At 37.3% G+C, this 20,191-nt stretch overlaps 1 protein-coding gene across 1 annotated transcript; it reads left to right on the top strand.

Annotated features, from left to right (window-relative positions):
- The first annotated feature begins 1,574 nt into the window (after nucleotides 1-1,574).
- On the top strand, nucleotides 1,575-17,959 carry LOC104889815 (26S proteasome non-ATPase regulatory subunit 1 homolog A). The gene is made up of 13 exons (XM_010675132.4): nucleotides 1,575-1,959; nucleotides 2,770-2,833; nucleotides 8,871-8,976; nucleotides 9,123-9,234; nucleotides 9,308-9,476; nucleotides 13,550-14,019; nucleotides 14,102-14,237; nucleotides 14,323-14,571; nucleotides 14,663-14,886; nucleotides 14,967-15,225; nucleotides 16,475-16,707; nucleotides 16,780-17,290; nucleotides 17,386-17,959. The coding sequence occupies exons 1-13, from the start codon at nucleotides 1,817-1,819 to the stop codon at nucleotides 17,713-17,715; spliced, it is 3,006 nt and encodes a 1,001-aa protein (XP_010673434.2). The 5' UTR covers nucleotides 1,575-1,816; the 3' UTR covers nucleotides 17,716-17,959.
- The last annotated feature ends 2,232 nt before the right edge of the window (nucleotides 17,960-20,191 follow it).

Below are 20,191 nucleotides of genomic sequence, written 5' to 3'. Positions count from 1 at the left end.
AATTATTTGGGTTTTTAGGATATTTATTAAAGGCTTTACTTGTGGGTTAGGAAAAGAGATTTTAATTAATGAAACTTGATGACTAATAAGATGGGCTATTTAAACTTTAGTCATCAAATGACTCTTTCCTTTTTATCACTTTTGGGCTTTCGATTCCATTAATACCTTTTCAATATAGTTTTAATATTTAAAACTCTTATTAAAACATGCTTAATTAAAACATTACAAATTTTATTAAGCTATGAAAAATAAAGATAACATAGTCAATCCTTTTTAAAAGTCAATCATTTTCCAAACTCATTTGGATTTAAATATAACTACATAAATACATTAATATATTTATGAAAATTCTTTAAAATTGTGGGGGATTACACTAAAAGAACCAATTAAGTATTTATGACCTTCAGAAGTTTAATGGCCCATAGCTAATAAAGATAACATAATAATTTGATCTAGCACGTAAACTTACGCTTGAAGAGTCATAAATAAACTGTGTGGTATTCAATAAAACAAGTTATTTATGAATTACTGCATCTCATATGCTAAGCTAATTCTATTTTGCATAATGTATAACTCTGATTTAGTAGCTTATTGCATGAGATTATAAGTTGAAATAATTTTTCAAATTCGTAAAAGTAAAGAAGACGAGTTGTTCCAAGATGAATTTTGACTTAGTAAGAAAATAATTTCAAACTATGTTATGCTCACGAGAGTGATCCTAGTCCAAATTAAAGAAATATACTTTTATCTAAAAATAAATGCAACAATTTGAATTACACATTTGTCAATGCGTAATTTGACAATGAACGTCTTATTATAATTTTTCACATTTAATTATATTAAGTTAGTATTTTCTCGATAAAAATCAAATATTTTATTACTTTTAAGCTTGTGATTTATGGTTAGTATAAGTATTTATATGTTGTTGTTTTTTTTTGATGGAATATATGTTGTTATCAAAAAAAAAAGAAAGAAGTATTTATATGTTATTTATGCCTTTGTCGCAACCTTACTTATGGTTACACATATTGATTAAAGACTAAATGTAACAATGGGTCAGATAAAAAGCCGGATCTAATCCAATTTTGAACGATTATATATGGATGCAACCTTTTTCCGATCTTACATATATATTAAGATAGATCCAACATCTTATATGCTACCGTTTGTATTAGAAGTATGAAGTATTAGTCTCAGAAATTTTCAATCAAAATAAGTGTATGAATTGCAAAAGTCAAAAATTTTGTAACTATTACAAAACGGATGAATTATCTCTATTATATAAGGCAACATATGAGACACCAAAAAATAGAAAAAAGAATAAAAGAAAAAAATAGGGAGATAACTAACTATTTCATTTGAATGATAAAGGGGAGAAAGTACAATATTTAAAATAAGTATTATTTTTTTTAAAATAAATAAAATGTAAAAATGATTTTTCTACCTAATTAATTTTTTTTTCTACTTCACACGCTATTGCACGCATTGCGTGCATGTAACACTAGTATTTTAGAATTACAACATTAAATAACCACAATAGCGCCCGAGCACAACAAATAGTTAGTTTTAAAAAATCCCGTAAAAGAAGAAGAAATGAAGCCTGGACTTTGGCTTGTGGTGAAAGAAACGTACTTATACTGGGTTTAGGAAGATAGTAGTCGGCAATTCTATATCTAGTTGGTTTCGCTGCTGGGTTGGCTAGGGTTCCATTTGAGAAAAGAGGCGAATTGAATTGGATTGGTTTGTCCGTTTAGTTATCTTTATTATTGGGATTTGGGAGAAAGAGGCGAAAAAGAAGAAGAAGAAGAGGGCGAGAATGGCGACCATGGTGAGTTCGGCCGGAGCACTTCTGGCTATGCTGAGTGAGAATCATCCCTCTTTGAAGCTTCACGCTCTCTCCAATCTCAATGCTTTTGCTCAGTTCTTATGGCCGGAGATCTCCACCAGCATTCCTCTTATGTAATTCCCTCTTTTGTTTATCTACTCTTTATTTTTTTCATGATTTCATTTTTTTAGGGTTTCGGCAAGGTTAGGTTTTTCTCGTTAGATCCATTTAGATCCACTAGGGTTTGGTTTGGGCTCCTGATTTAATATTCTTTCCACATATTTGCTATCCCGATTCTCTTCATCGCAATTCATATTATGTGCCTGTGGATATATCTAAATCTAAGTGTTATCACTTCAAGGTTCAATTCCCAATTCATATTATTTTCAGATTTTAAGTACTAATGCAAAAACTATCAACTTCTTTTTGTACATATACTTACTATAGAACGGATGAAAAATTATATGTTGGCTTTCTTTTACGTTTACAACTAGTCAAGAGGCTTATGTTACACAGATTCTTCAATTTATCTTAAGCACTCTTGAGACTTCTATGCGGGTTTAAACGCTTGGATTTTTTTTTTTTTTATATTTGGTCCATGGAAGTGCCAATTTGCTATGATATTGAAGTTGTCAAGTTGCCATGTAAAATCTTTTTACCCCATCCATGTAGATAGACTGATAGAGCTATATTTGATGTAACCATATCCTAGTATCCGTCAGTCTCTCACCAGAATCTGAAATGCTCGTAGGTCGAGCTCTTGAGATTGTATCCATACTCCATAGGCTATAGGGATCTCTCTTGCATACATGCCTCAATTCAATTCATTTTATTTCTGCTTATGGATTTTTTTTTCTCTTCTTTACTGTATTATGATTACGAAAGGGGAAAACTTCTGGCTCTCTCTCAGTATTCTGTTTTTAATATTATTGTTTAAATTTCAGAGAAAGTTTGTATGAGGATGAAGAATTCTCTCAGAGAGCGTTGGCAGCCTTAGTTGTGTCTAAGGTAATTATCTATCTTAAACATAGCTAATTATGCATGAACTTGTTCGTACTTGCATAGCTCTAGCCTCTATGTATGCATTTCTTATGTATTAAATCATTTACTTGGTATGCCGAATTGGAAGAAGATGGTTGCGCGTGCTAGTGGAAGAATGCAGATAAGTCATTGCGTGTGTTAGGGGAGGTTTTTTTTTTTGGTATTTTATTCACCTCTATGGTCCTCCTCTACGTCCATTAAAATACGAGCTTGTGGTGCTACTAGAGCTCTTCGACATGTTAAATATGGAAAGCGGATGGGAGAGGGAGGATAGCTCCAGTGAGAGGAGGGAGATAGGAAGATGGCTACTAATGGAGGAAAGAAGAACAAACGGGCAGGGGGCTGATTGAAATAGGTCAATAGGAGCAAACAATATACATGCAGCACAATCATCTTTCTTCAAGACAAGAACACAATAAAGGTTTAACCTGTTTGCATTATGATATTATCTGTATGTTGTTGATATTTTATGTCAATCTGGCGAAGGTTTAAACTGTCGAGCTCAAATGCTCCATCCATTTTTTTAAATGTTAGTTCCACTTTGACTTTGCTTTATTTACATATCCCAATTTGACCAATTTAATTAATATAATTTGATAACTTTTGTATTTATTTGTAATAGATAGTTTAAGATTTTTATGGACAAGATTGTGTATTGAAATATTCAAAGTAGATCAACTATTTAAAGATGGAGGAAGTATATTGTAGTGAAAGTTTACGGCTCAGTGGTGGAATTGATATGAAATATTCTTTGGCATACAAGTATAAAGAATTCAAATAAGTCATTAATTCTAGTTTGTAGCTGAAGTTTCATGTAAGGGGAGGGTTTCTTTCTTCTTCTTTTTTCCCAAGGTTCGTTTCGTTCAACTCTATAGTTCTACCCTCTCACTGCTCCTCTGTCCATTAGGGTACGAGCTTGTGGTGTTATTAAAGCTCTTCCACATGTTAAATAGTTAAAGTGGATGGGAAAGGGAGGATAGCTTCAGTGAGGAGGAGAGAGTTAGGAAGATGGGTAGTAATGGAGGAATGAAGAGAAAACGGGCAGGGGGAGGGTGATTGAAAATAGGAGTAAATATGATGTAGTTCATGCCTCTTTCTTTAGATTTAGACCAGAATAAAGGTTTAAGCTTTTTGTATTATAATATTGCCTAATGCCTATAATCTATATGTTGCTGTTGATTCTATAACAATCTGGCGAAGGGTAGCATGTTTGACACCAATGTGACTGTTTTGGCCGAGAGTTCATTTTTAGATACCTTATGTTTACTTTGTTGGAATTTTTTAAACTTAGTTGTCGAGCTTATTCCTATTCTTATTTGGGTAGAAGTGATAGTCAACATTTTGATGCTGTTTAAACAACAGCTTGGGGGGTCTTGGGTGATGGGATATTCTGTTTCCCGGACTCGGCAAAAATTTGTCAAATACCGGAAATCTGTGTTAGATGTGACAATTTTCATTCGAACATAGCGGCGCAAAACCCTAGATGTTCAAACCTAGAATCCGAATGTGAAGAGGATAAGAAGAGAAAAAGAGGAGAAGAGAAAAACTCACCTCGACTAGCCGGCGGGAGCTTCGAACTCACCACCGAAGCTTTGAACTCGCCGGTAAGTGTTTCTCTATCTTTCTTCCCGTCTCTTCGTCTCCCTCGTCGATCTTCTCGCAGTCTATTCACCTTATCTTTTTTTTGGTCCTTTATGGCTTCATGAGTCCACCACGTGACTTGTTGCTTTTCTTTTATTTTTCCTTTTTCCTTCTCTCCTTTCCTTCTTCTGTTCTACACTTCTACTTTTTTTTCTAAATCATTTTTGCTCTTCTTAGTTGTTCTTGTTTTAAAAAATACTGTAAGTTTATTAGTATGTTACAAATAGACCATTATAAAATCTAAATTATCAGATTAATAATTAAATTTTATATCATAAATATTAATTTCGCCATACCTATACCTGGGTCCAAAATTTGGACAGAGACCCCATGTGCTGATTTCTTGGAAGTGTCGTACCAAACACTTGGATCCATACCCATCCCCTACACTTCTAGCTGAGTGCGGGTAACATAGATGGGTTATAAGAAAGGGAAAGAGAATGGAAAACCTTAATTCCTTTGTGCATGTTTGTTACACCAAATTTTCACTCGCCTTCATATATTTGTACACTACTCCATGTCGTCTATCTGTTTTGACATCCTTTTCTTATGTAAATAATGAAAGGAAAACCAAGCTCAACCGACAGCTTAAAACACCCCTTCACCTCCCCCCATCCACCGATTTTCCTACAGCCCAACACACTACCATCACACTAATGTAGCTGCCATCACGACACTCGTACACCATCAGCGCCACCTAGAAACAATTTTTTCTATTTCGGGGCCATAAATAAATACCTACCTTATGGCTCAGCTGATCACTTAGTTCAAGAATGTTGGATAGCTGAGCGCTCCTTTAGACATGAACTATTGTCTACAATACTGGCAGAAATGAAAATGATCAATTTTTTGAAAAATATTATTGACCACCAAGACATAGTGGTTATGGCGACAGGTGGGTGAGAGATTGGCTTAAGATTTCTAACACAATGGTAGTAATTTACCAATAAAGATTGTGTGTGAAGGATGATCTAGAACAAATGTTATTAGGAGGGGCAACAAATATTGCTCATTAAAGTGGTTTGGAAGCTTATTATATGGGCTTGTGCGAAGACAATTTCCATGCGTGGTAAGGCTAGCAGGTGGTGTTTATGGCAACTAGAGGGGTCTTTGTTAGGGTGGATCGAAGATCAAGGACCTATAACTTTTTTTTTAAAATCTTATTCTGTATAATCTTGTAACGAAGTCATGGGTCTTATTCTCATTTGTACCTACATAATTTATGAAACCTTTTCGTGATTACTCTCTTGTGAATATCCTTTCTTGAGTTCTTTCTTTTCCCTATAATAATCCGATTTCTTCCAATCTTTGTGCATGATAATTTAATTCCTTGAGGGGTGTTTGTTTGGGTGGATTGTAGATCAAGAACCTATCATTCCTTTTCCCCCCTTTATTCTATTCAATTTTGAATGGAGTAATCTTATTCCTTGTCTCTACCAAATGTAATTTATGATACCCTTTCATAATTACTTTTCTCTTTATTTGCTTTCTTCAATTCTTTCCTTTCCCCTACAATGAATTGATTCCCTTCAATTTACTTTTTCATGATTATTATATCCTTGCAAACCTTATCACCCACGGCCACCGTCACTCGGTCCCATCTCCTTCTTCCTCCTTGCCACATTACCCATCTATTACCACTACCCTCTCTCCTCTGTGTTACCACCTTTATGACCACTCCACCACACCTTGCTTTCGCTCCCCTCCTCTCACCATCCTACTGCCATTAGCTTTCACGACCGCCTAAAATATAGGAGCTTGGGGGGGGGGGGAGCCTTATCCTTGTCTCTTAAAATCTATGGGCCACATCGGCCATTACTTTCTTGACTTTTCAAACAAACACTATAATTTCAAATTCGATAGTCCACCCAAAGTCCTATCTCTATTCTATATGGGAAGAGGGGTAGGACACCAAAATATTAGAAACCCCATTTTACCCTCATAACATCTCTATTATAACTACTTCCTTTAATGAAAAAATAAAAAAGAAAACTACCTAATTAATTTAAAAAATAAAAAAATCTCTATTCTATATGGGAAGAGGGGTAGAACACCAAAATATTAGAAATTCCATTTTACCCTCATAACATCTCTATTATAACTACTTCCTTTAATGAAAAAATAAAAAAGAAAACTACCTAATTAATTTAAAAAATAAAAAAAATATTACAAAAAGAAAACCATCAAGAATTCAAATATTCCTAATTTATTAGAAATAATTAATAATTAATTTAATTTTTTTCTTCTCCCAAAAAAATAATTTTGTACGTATGTTCGCACGCATCGCGTGCATATAAAAACTAGTAGAGTAGAATGCAAAGAAAAAGCAGTAATAAATTATCCATGTTTATATGCTTGAAACTGAAAGATCAATAAACAAGATCAATATTTCCAAGGAAAAGAGGCAAAGAGAAAAGATAAACCGCCAAGACATGTAAATGCTATGATATTTAATGGACGGTCTTCATAGATGCTGGAGAGTAGAAGCCTTAATATTGTTGTTATCGACTAACACAACTGTAAATCATTAATATATAGAGAAATATATTGGTGGTAATAAAAACGATTTGATGATATCGTCAACTTTGTACGTCACCTTATCCCTTTTCCTTCCCCACGCCAAAATAGCCCTCCCCAAATCCACTTTTAATCAATCTGGAATGCCACATAAGTCATAACCAATGATACTCGGTACGAAATCGGTTTGATTCAGGGAACGGTTATGGGGTACGCTACTTATGGGTGTATTGCGTATGATGGATACATTTTTTACCATAATTTTTTTAAATAAAATTAATTTGGCAAAATGAGAATATCATAAATATTTCGGAACATAATACGTGTTTATAATTTATGTAATTCGCTAGAGAAGAATAGAAGCGAAAAGTTGATATGAAAATACGGAGCATTGGACTAACAAATTTGACAATTGTCCACTTGCATGAAAAACAAAAAACTAGAAAGAGAAAGAGAGTAATAAACTTGTAAAAGTTGTTTGCTTGTCTCATCTAGTCACGTGGGTTTTAAAACATTCCCAACTCTCCTTTAAAATAAAGTTTTCCGACTTCCTTATTAAAATTAAATTAAAATAAGAAAAATTAAGCCCTACCTTCTTCTCCAAGATAATAAACCACTTTTCAGAGAGAAAAAACACAGCAGCCATTGAGTCGAATTTGCCGCCGTCTCGCCTTGTGTTTTAGAGGGCTCACTTCGCCTTTCTTTCACAGACAAAAGCCCCCTATTTTTATGCTCAACAATTGCTTAGTATATGGTTAGTTGCAGATCTAGGTTTTGAAATTTCACCCTAAATTCTTGACTTAGCCTTCAATCTCTCCGGGCAAAAGGGTTCGCTTGGATGCACAAACTGGTTCACGACCCCCGGCAATCTGGAACGCGTTCGTCCCGCGATTGGGAACGTTCAACCTGGGTCGCCGGTCGGAGCACTTTACCGCGAACTGGGTATCATTGGTCATAACCACCCTAATCTTTTTCCGTTCTACAAATTAAGGTTTGAAGAAAATGCTTAAGCAAATCTGGAAATTGTAGAAAAAGGGAAATAGAAGACAGAAAAAGAACTCTTGCCTAATTGGTTGACAAAATGGTTGAAAGTTCTAATGCATTTGTTTGCCCATGATCGACAAAGTTGGGCCTAATTGTGAGAAAGTTTGCACTTTATCCTCTATTTCGTTGTCTTTTTGTGATTGTATGTCTTGTCGCAACCAATAGAAGTAGGGTAGGGACTTGGGATTGACTTTGTGGTTGCCGTTTTATTCTGCACAGGAGAAGGTAAGGGAAAGGTGAAGCTGGAGGTGAAGCTGGAGGTGGAGACTAGGGTTGTTGGGATTTGGAACTGAAAGAGGGAGGAAGGAGAGAGAGAAAGGAAGTAACTAGGGGTGCTGGGGTTTGTAACTGAAAGATGGGAGGGACTGAGAGAGGGAGAGAAAGGAAGTAGCTGATGCAAGCAAGGTTAATAATTTTTTTTTGATGTTTGGCTGTATACACAAGGACAGGATTGATATTGTCCCTGTAGAGGTTAAGAAATGTACTAAGATTGCCTCTATTTTGACTTCTTGAATGGGAAGTTTTACAACTAAAAGGAAACAGAAGAAGTTTTTGTTGTATGTGAAGGCCACATTAATATTTGTGTTCCTAAGACTTTAGACTGGAGAAAGATATATTGATGTAAATGTGCCGTGCATTCCCATAAGTTGTCTTTGAGTTGGGACTATCGGGGTCGGGTATATTTGTTGCTGCATGCATTAGGAACATTACTACATTCTGAGTAGGCCTTGAGCTGAAGTTTCTCTTTGCTGCATGATTTTGTAAGCTTGTGATCATGTACTTATGTTGATTGGCTTTGCAGGTATTTTATTTTCTGGGTGAACTGAATGATTCTTTGGCATATGCACTGGGGGCTGGGCCATTGTTTGACGTGTCAGAGGATTCTGATTATGTGAGGACCCTTCTCGGTAAGTATGCTTATCCTGTTGTGTATGTTGATTTTTTGTTTAGTAGGTAGTGGCTATCTTGATAAGTCAAAAAATATTCTTGGAGATAACTGGAACCTGCTTGGCTAGTGCTGACCAATGTGATTTTTTTGTTGTTAACCTTTCAGATAAAGCCATTGATGAGTATGCTAGTCTTAGGAACAAAGCAGCTGAGTCAAAGGAAGAAGCTGCCAACATTGACCACAGGCTTGAGGCAATTGTGGAGAGAATGTTGGAGAAGTAAGACTTTGCCCTCTTTCTGTGCCATACTCTTTGGTATGCTGTTGCTAAATGTGCTGCTTTTGTATTTTAGGTGCATTTTGGATGGGAGGTATCAGCAAGCTATGGGGATGGCAATTGAGTGCCGAAGATTAGATAAACTTGAGGAAGCAGTTATGAGGAGTGATAATGCTCCCGGAAGTCTGTCATACTGTATTAAGGTCTCCCATTCCTATGTTAATCGTAGAGAATATCGGCAAGAGGTCAGAAGTTTCTCATGTTTGTCCTATAAACTGGAACTTCAGCTTTTCAGATAGTGCTTTATACTGTTATTGGTTTCATCATATGCTCTGCATGATACAGTTACATGATACTTGTGTTTATGGGGCCAATGACTGAAGGATGACAGGTTTATTCATCTTTCTTATTTCATAGCTTATTTCCTTGCTTGCCTGCAAAATGGTTTGTAAATCCAGGGTGTTTAGGGGACTAGAGGAGATTTTCTCTTCAATCAGATTATAGGGCCCTTCTCTTGTGCAGTGCAAAGTTATAAGTGATTTTCATCTCTGCAGGTGTGATCAATTTTACAATGCCTGAATTTGATTATATAGAATTCATCCGTTGGCTCATAATCCTAAAATTGAGAAGGAGATCAGATGAATGCCTGTAAACAAAGTGTTTCCTAGAACTTAAATAACTGTGATAGTAAAGCATACGGTATAACCTTGTCCTTGTGCTTAATGTTAAGTCTGTGTTGTATACACTATTGATGTTTTTGTTTGCTAATGAAGTGAAAGCTAGTGGTAGGATGTCATTGTTTCAATATTATTGGGAGTTGATTTTCTCCTAAAGAGTATATGCACATATATACTTCCTCCATTCCTAAATACATGCAATGTTTCTTGTCTATACGCTGTCCAATGCTTTACTTTGTTCCTTAATATCTTTAATTATGTATAAGTTAAATATTATAAAAGGTTGATATTATGAAATTATGCATTAAAACAAATGGCGAATCAAATAAGACCGCACTTGATTATATCTTTTCTTATACATTTGTGAAAGTATATAGGATAAGGTTGGTAGATGAATAGTAGTTACACTTTGCATGTATTTAGAAACGGAGGAAGTACATATGTACACATATACGCACACTCTCCTCTTTAGCTGCTCAGTCTATTCCTTTTTGTTCTGTTTCTCTTTTTTACTTCCGGAAAGCTCATGCAGGGAGCGCTTAGGCAAGGGGTGAATCCAAGCGCTAGGGAAACACCTTTGAAAGATGGGCGCAGCGACCTACGGTAGGCGCTGAGAGGCAAGTGCCTCAAGCCCCCTACGGCGAGGCGCCAGGCGCAAAGTCTTGGCAGCTTTCTGTAGAAATACAAGAGAGGGAGGATTCATAAACTCAATCGATATTTTCTCGATTAAGTCTTAGCCAGCTTTAAGACTCTATATCGACACAAATCCCTCAAGTATTTGCATGATTATGCTTCAATTTGGGCCTTAGATTTAATTACAATTGGGCAAAATTGGACATTGCCGGCCTTATGTACTATGACAGATCTTATGGAGGACTTTGCCATTGGACGCCGCTGTTTCCAACCTTCGGTGACAGTTGCCGGGTGGTTCTTCAGATGTGATGGGAACTCTTGCTTCTCTCTCTTTATTCACTATTTTTTTTTCCTTTTACATGTCTGACTGTCTCTCTCTCTCTAAGGCTAGTAAAAAATCACGTGTTAAAGTTTAAAGCTGATAACTTTTTACTTACACAGTCTGCCCAGCCTCTGCAGTCAAGTCCAACCTTTGCTTTTACCTCCAACAACTGTGTCGTCATCTACTGTATATTAGTTGTTTTTTTCAATTCTATTTTCTTTGACCTTTTACTTCATGCCCTAACTTTTATACTTGATTTTTAACTCGAATGAGCATGTTTTTTTTCCTAAAAAAAAAAGTGCGCCTCGCTTAGAGCATCTACAATGGGTGGGTGGGTTTTTGTTGGTCTTTGAAACAAAAAAACAATCTTGTAAAAAAAAACAGCAACAATAAAGCAATATTGATATATATGGCAACACCCCATTTGTTGCTATGCACACCATCCAAGGTATGGTTGGTCTAGCATTCCAAACCAACCAACTCCAAGGGCCAATTGCTCCAATAGTAAAACTAAGTCAAGCTAGCTTTACTTTTTGCTAGACCAACCAAAACCAACCCCATTGCTCATGCTCTTATGGGATGTGCTCCCTTCTCCTTGCGCCTAGGCTCTAAGGACTGCTAGCAGCTCTCTTTTTTAAAAAGTGCGGTCACATAGCATTTGCAATAAGTTCCCCTTCTTTTACCAATCCCCACTTCTACTAAATTTCGCTAGTTCCTAGCCACGCCTTAAATACTGTCCCCCTCCTTGCACCTAGGCTCCAAGGACTGCTAGCACCTCTCTTTTTTAAAAAGTGAGGTCACATATCATTTGCAATAAGTTCCTCTTCTTTTACCAATCCCCACTTCTACTAAATTTCCCTAGTTGCTAGCCACGCCTTAAATAATGTCCCCCTCCTTGCCCTATTCTCACTCTCTCTCTTTCTCCGCCTGAAATCCCCTCTTCTGGAACCCTCCACCAGTCCCCCTCTTCCTTTGACAACTCTTCCCTTGACTGCTGCTCCCCCCTTCCCTCCATTTATCTTGCACCTTCCCCCATTGCAGCTTTGCTGCTGAACCAGTGCATTTGCAGGCGCCTTGGAACCAAGGTGGATGGTGCTGCTGTTCTCGCTGGAGGGCTGAGGGGTTTAGGATTCCAGTCAAGACCTTACAGCTCACATAAATTGATGGCAGAGAAGGATGCATTGGTTCAGGTGAGGGAATTAGTGGTGGGTATGGGTGGTGGTTGATCGAACTGAGGGTGGAAAATGGACGGGAGGGGGGGGGGGCATTCAGGGAGGTGGTGGGAAGGTTTGCAGGTGGTGCTGAGGGGTGGCCGGGTGAATTGGACAACATGGAGAGTGGGATTCCGTTCAATTGAAAGGAGGCTGGGAAAGGGTATATGGGGCAGCAATGTGGGTATAAAGTGGGCGATTACGATAGCAATCAGTAATTCCAATGGAAAGCTAGATAAATGTCCCACTTGGGATTTTATTAGAAGTGTGTATAAAGAGTTTGTCACAACAAAAAGGGAGTCAGGTATCAAAATTTTATAATTATGTGGTTCCAGAAGAGGGCTCCTGTCCTTTTCCCATATCAATGCTTGGTTTCCCTCCTTAAATGCCAAGCAAAAAAATTAAAATAAGAGATGATAAGAATTTGGCTTTAGTTTTTGTAGCTGTAGGTTATTGCATATCTAGATATACTGATATAGAATTGTATTTAATATAAGTGGAATTGTAAACAGCTTGTATTACGCAGTGTTATTGATTAATTAGGAATGATATAAAAAAAGAAGCAATGAACTACTTTCTTCTAACTGAAATTTCCTAATTCCATGCTCAGATATCCTTTGCCTTTTTCACTTATTTTGTGGGTACACGGAAAATAACTTAATGTCTCCGTGTGCGCTTTTCATCATTTATTTTGTTTCTGTTTTGCACTTTCTTTGATTATACCGAACATTTTCTTGCTAAATTTTGGTTTGTCAGCACCATTTTTTTTAGAGTTGTAATTTGTTGAGCCGTAGTCGGTGTTGCATTGTCTAGTTACTTGGTGATGACAATTGATACACTTACCGAGTCTGCATGATTTTGCATTGATTGCAGTGACTATTTGAACAAGAATTACAATATTATCTGGGCATTTGCTTTCTCTGGATATGTTTTTCATTGTTGTGAGATGGATTTGTCGTCCGTGGACTATAATTTGAATTTCTGCGTTGTTGCATTTTTGTTGTTGATTGGTCTCATTTTGTTAGGTAATCTGTTGCATTGACAAGGTGTTTGGGTGCCGCTGCGTGTCTCTCTTTTTTATCAATTAAGTTAGTCTCATGGGTATTTGTGTATTACTGTTACCTCATAAGTTCATTTGGTGCCTGTACATTTGCCTGAGACTTCTGCTTGGTTCTTTGAAGAATTTTATATGTTAGGCTTTGAAAAGTATGCTTATAGCAATGCTTGGATTTGCATAAATTTATGTACTCATCATGTCTTGTTTGAATTTCATGTGTCTGGTCTAGAAGTATTAGAACCATACTTTTGAGCAAATATCCACTTTTTGGACATTAAAGAAGATATTTCTGAGAACTTTGAAATAATAAATTTTTTTTGCTTACTGAAATGAACTCAAGAAATACACCATGCTGAGTGAAAAAGGAAGAAAGGAAGAGGTGGTTCTTCATTCTTTAATCTGTGGTATCTTTCTTCAGGTGCTTCGTTTGCTTGTCAGAGTGTATCAGAAGCTGCCATCCCCAGATTTTCTGAGCATTTGTCAGTGCCTTATGTTTCTGGATCAACCTGAAGGTGTTGCAAGCATTCTGGAAAAGCTTCTTCGCGGAGAGGAGAAGGATGATGCTTTGCTTTCATTTCAAATAGCTTTTGATCTCGTAGAAAATGAGCATCAGGCTTTTCTGCTAAATGTGAGGGATCGTCTATCAAAGCCCAAGTCTCAGCTTCCAGAGCAGCCTATATCCAGGGAACCAGAGTCCACTTCGACTGAAAACACAACTGCTTCTGAAGATGTGCAAATGACTGATGGGACTCATGGCTCTGGTGCAGCTGTGGGAGAAATGGATCCTATTGAAGCTAGATATGCTGAAAGACTGACCAAAATGAGAGGAATACTGTCTGGAGAGACTTCCATCCAGCTTACTTTGCAGTTTCTGTATAGCCACAACAAGTGAGGCATTGTGTTTTGTCTCCCATGTGAGTTTATGTTCATCCAAGTTGTGTTCGCTTTAACTCTTACTGTTTGTATGTAGGTCGGACCTCCTCATTCTGAAGACCATAAAGCAATCTGTTGAGATGAGGAATAGTGTTTGTCACAGTGCAACGATTTATGCCAATGCAATTATGCATGCTGGTACTACAGTGGATACATTTCTCAGGGAGAATCTGGTAATATTTCCTTTGTTATCCTAAAGAGAGCATCAGGGTCATAAATGATGGTTTTCACTGATTGTTCTTGACTTCATTTTTTCAGGACTGGCTAAGCAGGGCCACTAACTGGGCCAAGTTTAGTGCAACAGCAGGATTGGGTGTTATTCATAGAGGGCATTTGCAGCAGGGCCGGTCACTTATGGCGCCTTACTTGCCGCAGGGTGGGGCTGGAGGTGGTGGCAGTCCCTACTCTGAAGGTGGAGCTCTGTATGCTCTTGGTTTGATTCATGCTAACCACGGCGAGGGTATCAAACAATTTCTTCGTGATAGCCTGCGAAGTACTAATGTGGAGGTGCGGTAGTGTTTCATGAAAAATTGTAATCTCCTAGCTAAGCAGATCTATAGTAATGATTAATATTTATGTGTAAATCTTGTCATTGCAGGTCATACAACATGGTGCTTGTTTAGGGCTTGGATTAGCTGCACTTGGGACTGCAGATGAAGACATATTTGAGGACATAAAAAATGTTCTTTATAATACAGACAGTGCTGTTGCCGGTGAAGCTGCTGGCATCAGCATGGGTTTACTCATGGTTGGTACAGCAAGTGAGAAGGCTGCTGAGATGCTTGCTTATGCACACGAAACCCAGCATGAGAAAATCATTAGGTAAAGCTAGGTGTCTGTTACTTGTAATATTATTTTATTAGCCATCTCTTTTGGCTCATATGGTTATTGGGTGTGTCCAGGGGATTAGCCTTAGGTATAGCTCTTACAGTTTATGGAAGAGAGGAGGAAGCAGACACACTTATTGAGCAAATGACTCGGGACCAAGATCCTATACTGCGTTATGGTGGTATGTATGCATTAGCTTTGGCTTACAGAGGAACATCAAATAACAAGGCCATCCGGCAGCTGCTTCACTTTGCAGTATCAGATGTGAGTGATGATGTTAGGCGAACAGCAGTCTTGGCCCTTGGGTTTGTGTTGTATTCTGAGCCGGAACAGGTTGGTTTTGATCTTTACTTTAGATTCTTTGTTGTAGATACAGAATATTATGTTAATAAAAGGAGAAGTTACGAAGATTGAGCACAAAATTATCTGAGAAAAGCATTGATAAAGGACCTTTTCATAAGGTGTTCTTGAGGTATAAATTTACAAGGTGCCTTTGCCAGCTTTAAAATTACAAGGTAGCCTTGAAGTATATTGGAACTTCCATTTTGAGACAAATTCTAACAAAAGTCAACTTTTTGATAGGTTTTAAAGCCATATATACCCCAACTTCATGAATGCAAAAAATAATTTCGGACTTCTAGAAACCCGTACGGTTTCGCTCATTGCATCTCTAATCCTATTATCTCCTTTCTGTTTGTCAAATTTGAATAAAACCCTAGGGAAAAAATTTGGAGAGATAAAATTTGAGGAAAGTAATAACCAATAGGATAATGATTCTTAAATTTAGTGTCTTTAGCAAGAAGTTTACAAAATGCATGCGAAATATGTCATCTACGAGACAATTAACCTTTGCTCTCAAACTTTTGCTCTCAAACTTGAATTTTTATTATACCTGGATGGTTACCTTGTGAATTTTAAAGCTAGTGAGGGTACCAGGTGAATGTTGCCTAACCTCCTAGATTCCTCGTGAAAAACCCTTCAGATTTTTTAAGGCTATATGCAAGTTGTATTTCGAAGTCAAAATTATTAATTTCTCTATAGTAATCATGTCTTCATGTTTATTTTGGAACATGTAATCGACTGGACACTTTTCATTTTCTGGTTTCCATGTATATCTTTAGTTTTCAGAAATTTTGGAAATATTAAGCGATAACGAATAGGCTGTAAGCAACCTGGCCTTCAAAATTGCTTAGTAACATGATCAACTTGAAATGCTATAAGACAGAAAGCGAGCAAACAACACCAATGATAGAAAATTGCTCCTTGAGGATTCCTTATTTTGCACCTTAAGCATATTAGCTGGAACTTGTATATCTCATATACCGTTTCTTAATCAAAGGCTATGAATGCATAGCATATGAAAACCATTCAAGCCTTCTGGAGGAATTAAGTGCTACAGTAACTTCATTGCTGCCTTAGATGATTGAATAGATGTGCCTTCAAAGAATTTTCCTGGGGAAAGAATGGAAGTGTCTGGACCCGCAGACTTGAATACTTGTAGATTTATGTATTGTCTTCTGGTCTGTTCAGCGAAGACGTTTTTTTCTCTTCAAAACTTACACATTTGAGTGCTTCTTGACAGACACCCCGTATTGTGTCCCTGCTATCTGAGTCCTACAACCCACATGTTCGATATGGTGCAGCCTTAGCAGTTGGCATTTCCTGTGCTGGCACTGGTCTGAGTGAAGCCATATCTTTGCTAGAGCCCTTGACATCTGATGTAGTTGATTTTGTTCGGCAAGGTGCCTTGATTGCCATGGCCATGGTTATGGTTCAGACTACTGAAGCTATGGACTCACGGGTGGGAACATTCAGGTAATAGCTGTACAACTCCTTTTTCTTCTCTTCTAGTTCCTTGTCCATTATTCTAATATTTTTCTATTTTAGGCGACAATTGGAGAAGATAATCCTTGACAAGCATGAAGATACCATGAGCAAGATGGGGGCTATTTTAGCGTCTGGAATACTTGATGCTGGTGGAAGGAATGTGACAATTAGGCTGCTTTCGAAGTCAAAGCATGATAAAGTCACAGCTGTTGTTGGTCTGGCTGTTTTTAGCCAGTTTTGGTATTGGTATCCTCTTATATATTTCGTGAGCTTGGCTTTTTCGCCTACAGCTTTTGTTGGGCTGAACTATGACTTGAAAGTTCCGAAGTTTGAGTTCTTGTCACATGCAAAACCTTCCTTGTTTGAGTACCCAAAGCCTACAACTGCGCCCACCACTACATCAGCTGTAAAACTTCCTACTGCTGTGTTATCGACATCAGCAAAGGCCAAAGCTAGGGCGAAGAAGGAGACGGAGCAGAAAGAAAAATCTGCCGGGTCTGAGGCCTCTGGCTCCGCTTCTGCCACTGGGAAAGGAAAATCTTCTATTGAGAAGGAGGGAGACTCAATGCTGGTATGCGAATCTTGTTCCACTTAAAAGTTTTAGTCTAGTTTTCTAGGTTACTAGATCTGATATCTTATCTTGGTGTTCTCCCTTGTATTTGCCAGGTTGACAACCTACCAGAAAAAAAGGTTGAGCCAGAACCTTCGTTTGAAACCTTAACTAATCCTGCTAGGGTAGTTCCTGCTCAAGAAAAAATCATCAAGTTTTTGGAGGGAAGCAGATATATGCCAGTGAAGATGGCCCCTTCTGGTTTTGTTCTTCTGAAAGATTTACGTCCTGAGGAACCAGAGGTATTGTCTCTTACCGATGCACCTGCTTCTGCAGCTGCTAATTCTGCTGTTGGGTCCACAGCACCAGTGCAACAGGGAACTGTGGCCGCCATGACAGTTGATGAGGAGCCCCAACCCCCTCAACCTTTTGAGTACACTTCATGATTGTGCTCTGTTTGATTATGGTAATTGTGGTTCAATTGGTGTTGTACCTTAGTCATGGCTCTGGTGGTAATGTACTCCGACTTTGGTACAGAGGTTTACGAATTGAGCTGTCTTTTATGAGCATGTTGTGAAGTAGTATTGGCAGTGTTAGTGCTGTCTACATTGCTAGTTCGCTTACGATAATGTCAAAAGATAACAGACTGAGAAAATAGTCTATGCAATACTTCCTAGTTCATTCTCTCAACTCCATTGAAGTTATCCTGTAATGGGAGCTGCAACAGTCTTGCAGAAGTACCCTTCTTTACAACCCCCCCCCCCCCCCCCCCCTTTTGGCTCGAAGGCATCTTGTGTAATTCTGTCTTCTTTTCAGATAGTTTCTGGATTACATGACAAAAAACTGCTTTTGGATGCGACTCAGCTTTGAACATCTAATACTCGAAACTTAAAAGTGCAGGACTTTCCTCTCTTAATCATGATCTTGTGAGGCCCGGGATTGGAAATATGGGTGGCATATATTAGATATCTGCAATGGCATTATGAACGTTTCTATAAATTGGTAAATGCTTGCTTTAGCATTGTTTTATTTTTTTTTTGAAAGGATTTTATTATTGTTGGTAAGATCTAAATCTAAAGCTCCGTGCAAAAACCCCAGTTAAAAGGGTTTGGAGCAACTATTGATTAGCAAGCTTTTGAAATTGAAGATTCTGGAGTATAAAATAAACGAACTTTTGGTAAAAGCTTGAACCATGGGGTTGTGTAGGTGAAATGAGGCGATGCAATTGAGGAGGCAGGTGAGAGAGATGATGCCGAGAAGAGAGGCGTTGGCCGTGGGGATGGGGATCTTGGAGGTAGGGGGGTGTGGATAGTTCAGGAGAGAGAGTGAGTTTTTGTATTGGTGTAAATTGGAGATATTGATAAGTTTGTGCCCATAATCTGTTATGCTAAAAACTGAGGAGTAAATATGTAAAATGATAATATGTGGCCTACACTAATCGATATACAACTCAAATTGATATAAAATTGTCACAACTGATACAAAAATGTAAACTTGTATTTAGTCATTTATGCATATTGGCTAAAGGGTTTTAATTTCTAAATTGTACGATGATATGGATTTATGAAATTATGTTTTTAGGTAGAAAGAATCTATTCATGCATGAAATAACTCTTGAGGACAAACATTTTTTCCTTTCCCGAGTATATCACAGAGTTTGCCATTTAGTTTTGATATTTTTACGCTTCATAATTTAAAAGAAAAGGGAGGAGTAGTGTTTTTTTCTCGGAGGAGTAAGGGGGATTTTTTTTCGAAAGAGGAGGGAAATTTCTTTTTCGAAAGAGAAGGGAGAGTGTTGGCTTCCAAAAGATAGATCTTATGATTAGAAAAAAACAATAATAAAAGAACTAATTGATACTAGAGATCCTTTGAGTTGATGCTCATTTTAGTATTAGTCTACAGATAAGTGGTATCAATTAAAATAGTTATAAGTAATAATACGTTAAATACATCTCAAATTAATAACTAAAAGGTTTTTAGTGAGTTTACAACCCAAAATCCAATTTATCCTGAACTAGAAAAGCCTTGTGGGACATGGGAGGTTATATCAAGGACTCCCACGACTTTGAACGGCCTTAGAAATGGCACTTACGACCATTTCAGGACTATTTCAGCGCTTTCCTTATATATCGAGATTATGAGTTTAGATAGCATTCCTCTTCATTTTAAGTGATTAGTAATTTAGACAATAGTAAACCATTATCACATAGACCTAAGCACAATATTTCTTTTATTATCTTACTTTAAGCGGTCAAGTAAGGACAACCTTACTAAATCCTTAATTACTGAACAAAGAGACATCTAGCCATGCAACATGCTCAAAGCAAAAAATTAAAACATGCTTCCTTCTTAAACATAACCTCTAAACATAAGCTCATGCTTCCTACTTAAACATATCCTCTAAAAGAAGCTCATGCTTCCTTTATAAAAAAATTCATAAAATCATGCCAAGACTACTTATAATTCATGCTTATATTGTACAAAGTAATAATCCAACATCAGAAAACATGTAAACTCATAACACGATCGTGAGCTATATATTTCCACACAATTCCAGTTCCTAAGCGCGATTCTATCTTCGAATAAGCTAAAGAAGAACTCATTTAAATATCTACCATTCATTATTACTCTCTAAACACGTATGTACCCCTTGAACAAAATGATCTAAATATTCCAATTTATGAACACATAAAATATTAATGAAATTTTTGCACTTACGACCATTTTTAAATGAACATAGGAACGACACTACGTCCATTTCAGGGCCAATTACTGGGTGTTTTGGAAAATCATAAATGGGTCATTTCGTGGCATTCTGGTGAAATATAAATGGTGCGAAACATGCAGATTACGTAATAAGTCGTGCACAAGATCTCCTAGGAATTTTTCGGCGAAAAATATGATCGGGCCCCGGAGGAGCCA

The sequence above is a fragment of the Beta vulgaris genome, chromosome 3 (assembly GCF_026745355.1).
Source record: "Beta vulgaris subsp. vulgaris cultivar EL10 chromosome 3, EL10.2, whole genome shotgun sequence".
In the NCBI taxonomy this organism is placed as follows: Eukaryota; Viridiplantae; Streptophyta; class Magnoliopsida; order Caryophyllales; family Amaranthaceae; genus Beta; species Beta vulgaris.
This window is presented reverse-complemented; position numbering and strand designations above follow the sequence as displayed.

What these genes read in the sequence shown, in the direction of transcription:
- LOC104889815 (XM_010675132.4), top strand. Translation starts at nt 1,817, where the DNA reads ATGGCGACCATGGTGAGTTCGGCCGGAGCACTTCTGGCTATGCTGAGT. An exon ending in CAGCCTTAGTTGTGTCTAAG is followed by an intron (nt 2,834 to 8,870) that starts GTAATTATCTAT and finishes TTGGCTTTGCAG; the next exon opens with GTATTTTATTTTCTGGGTGA. An exon ending in TTTCTGTATAGCCACAACAA is followed by an intron (nt 14,020 to 14,101) that starts GTGAGGCATTGT and finishes GTTTGTATGTAG; the next exon opens with GTCGGACCTCCTCATTCTGA.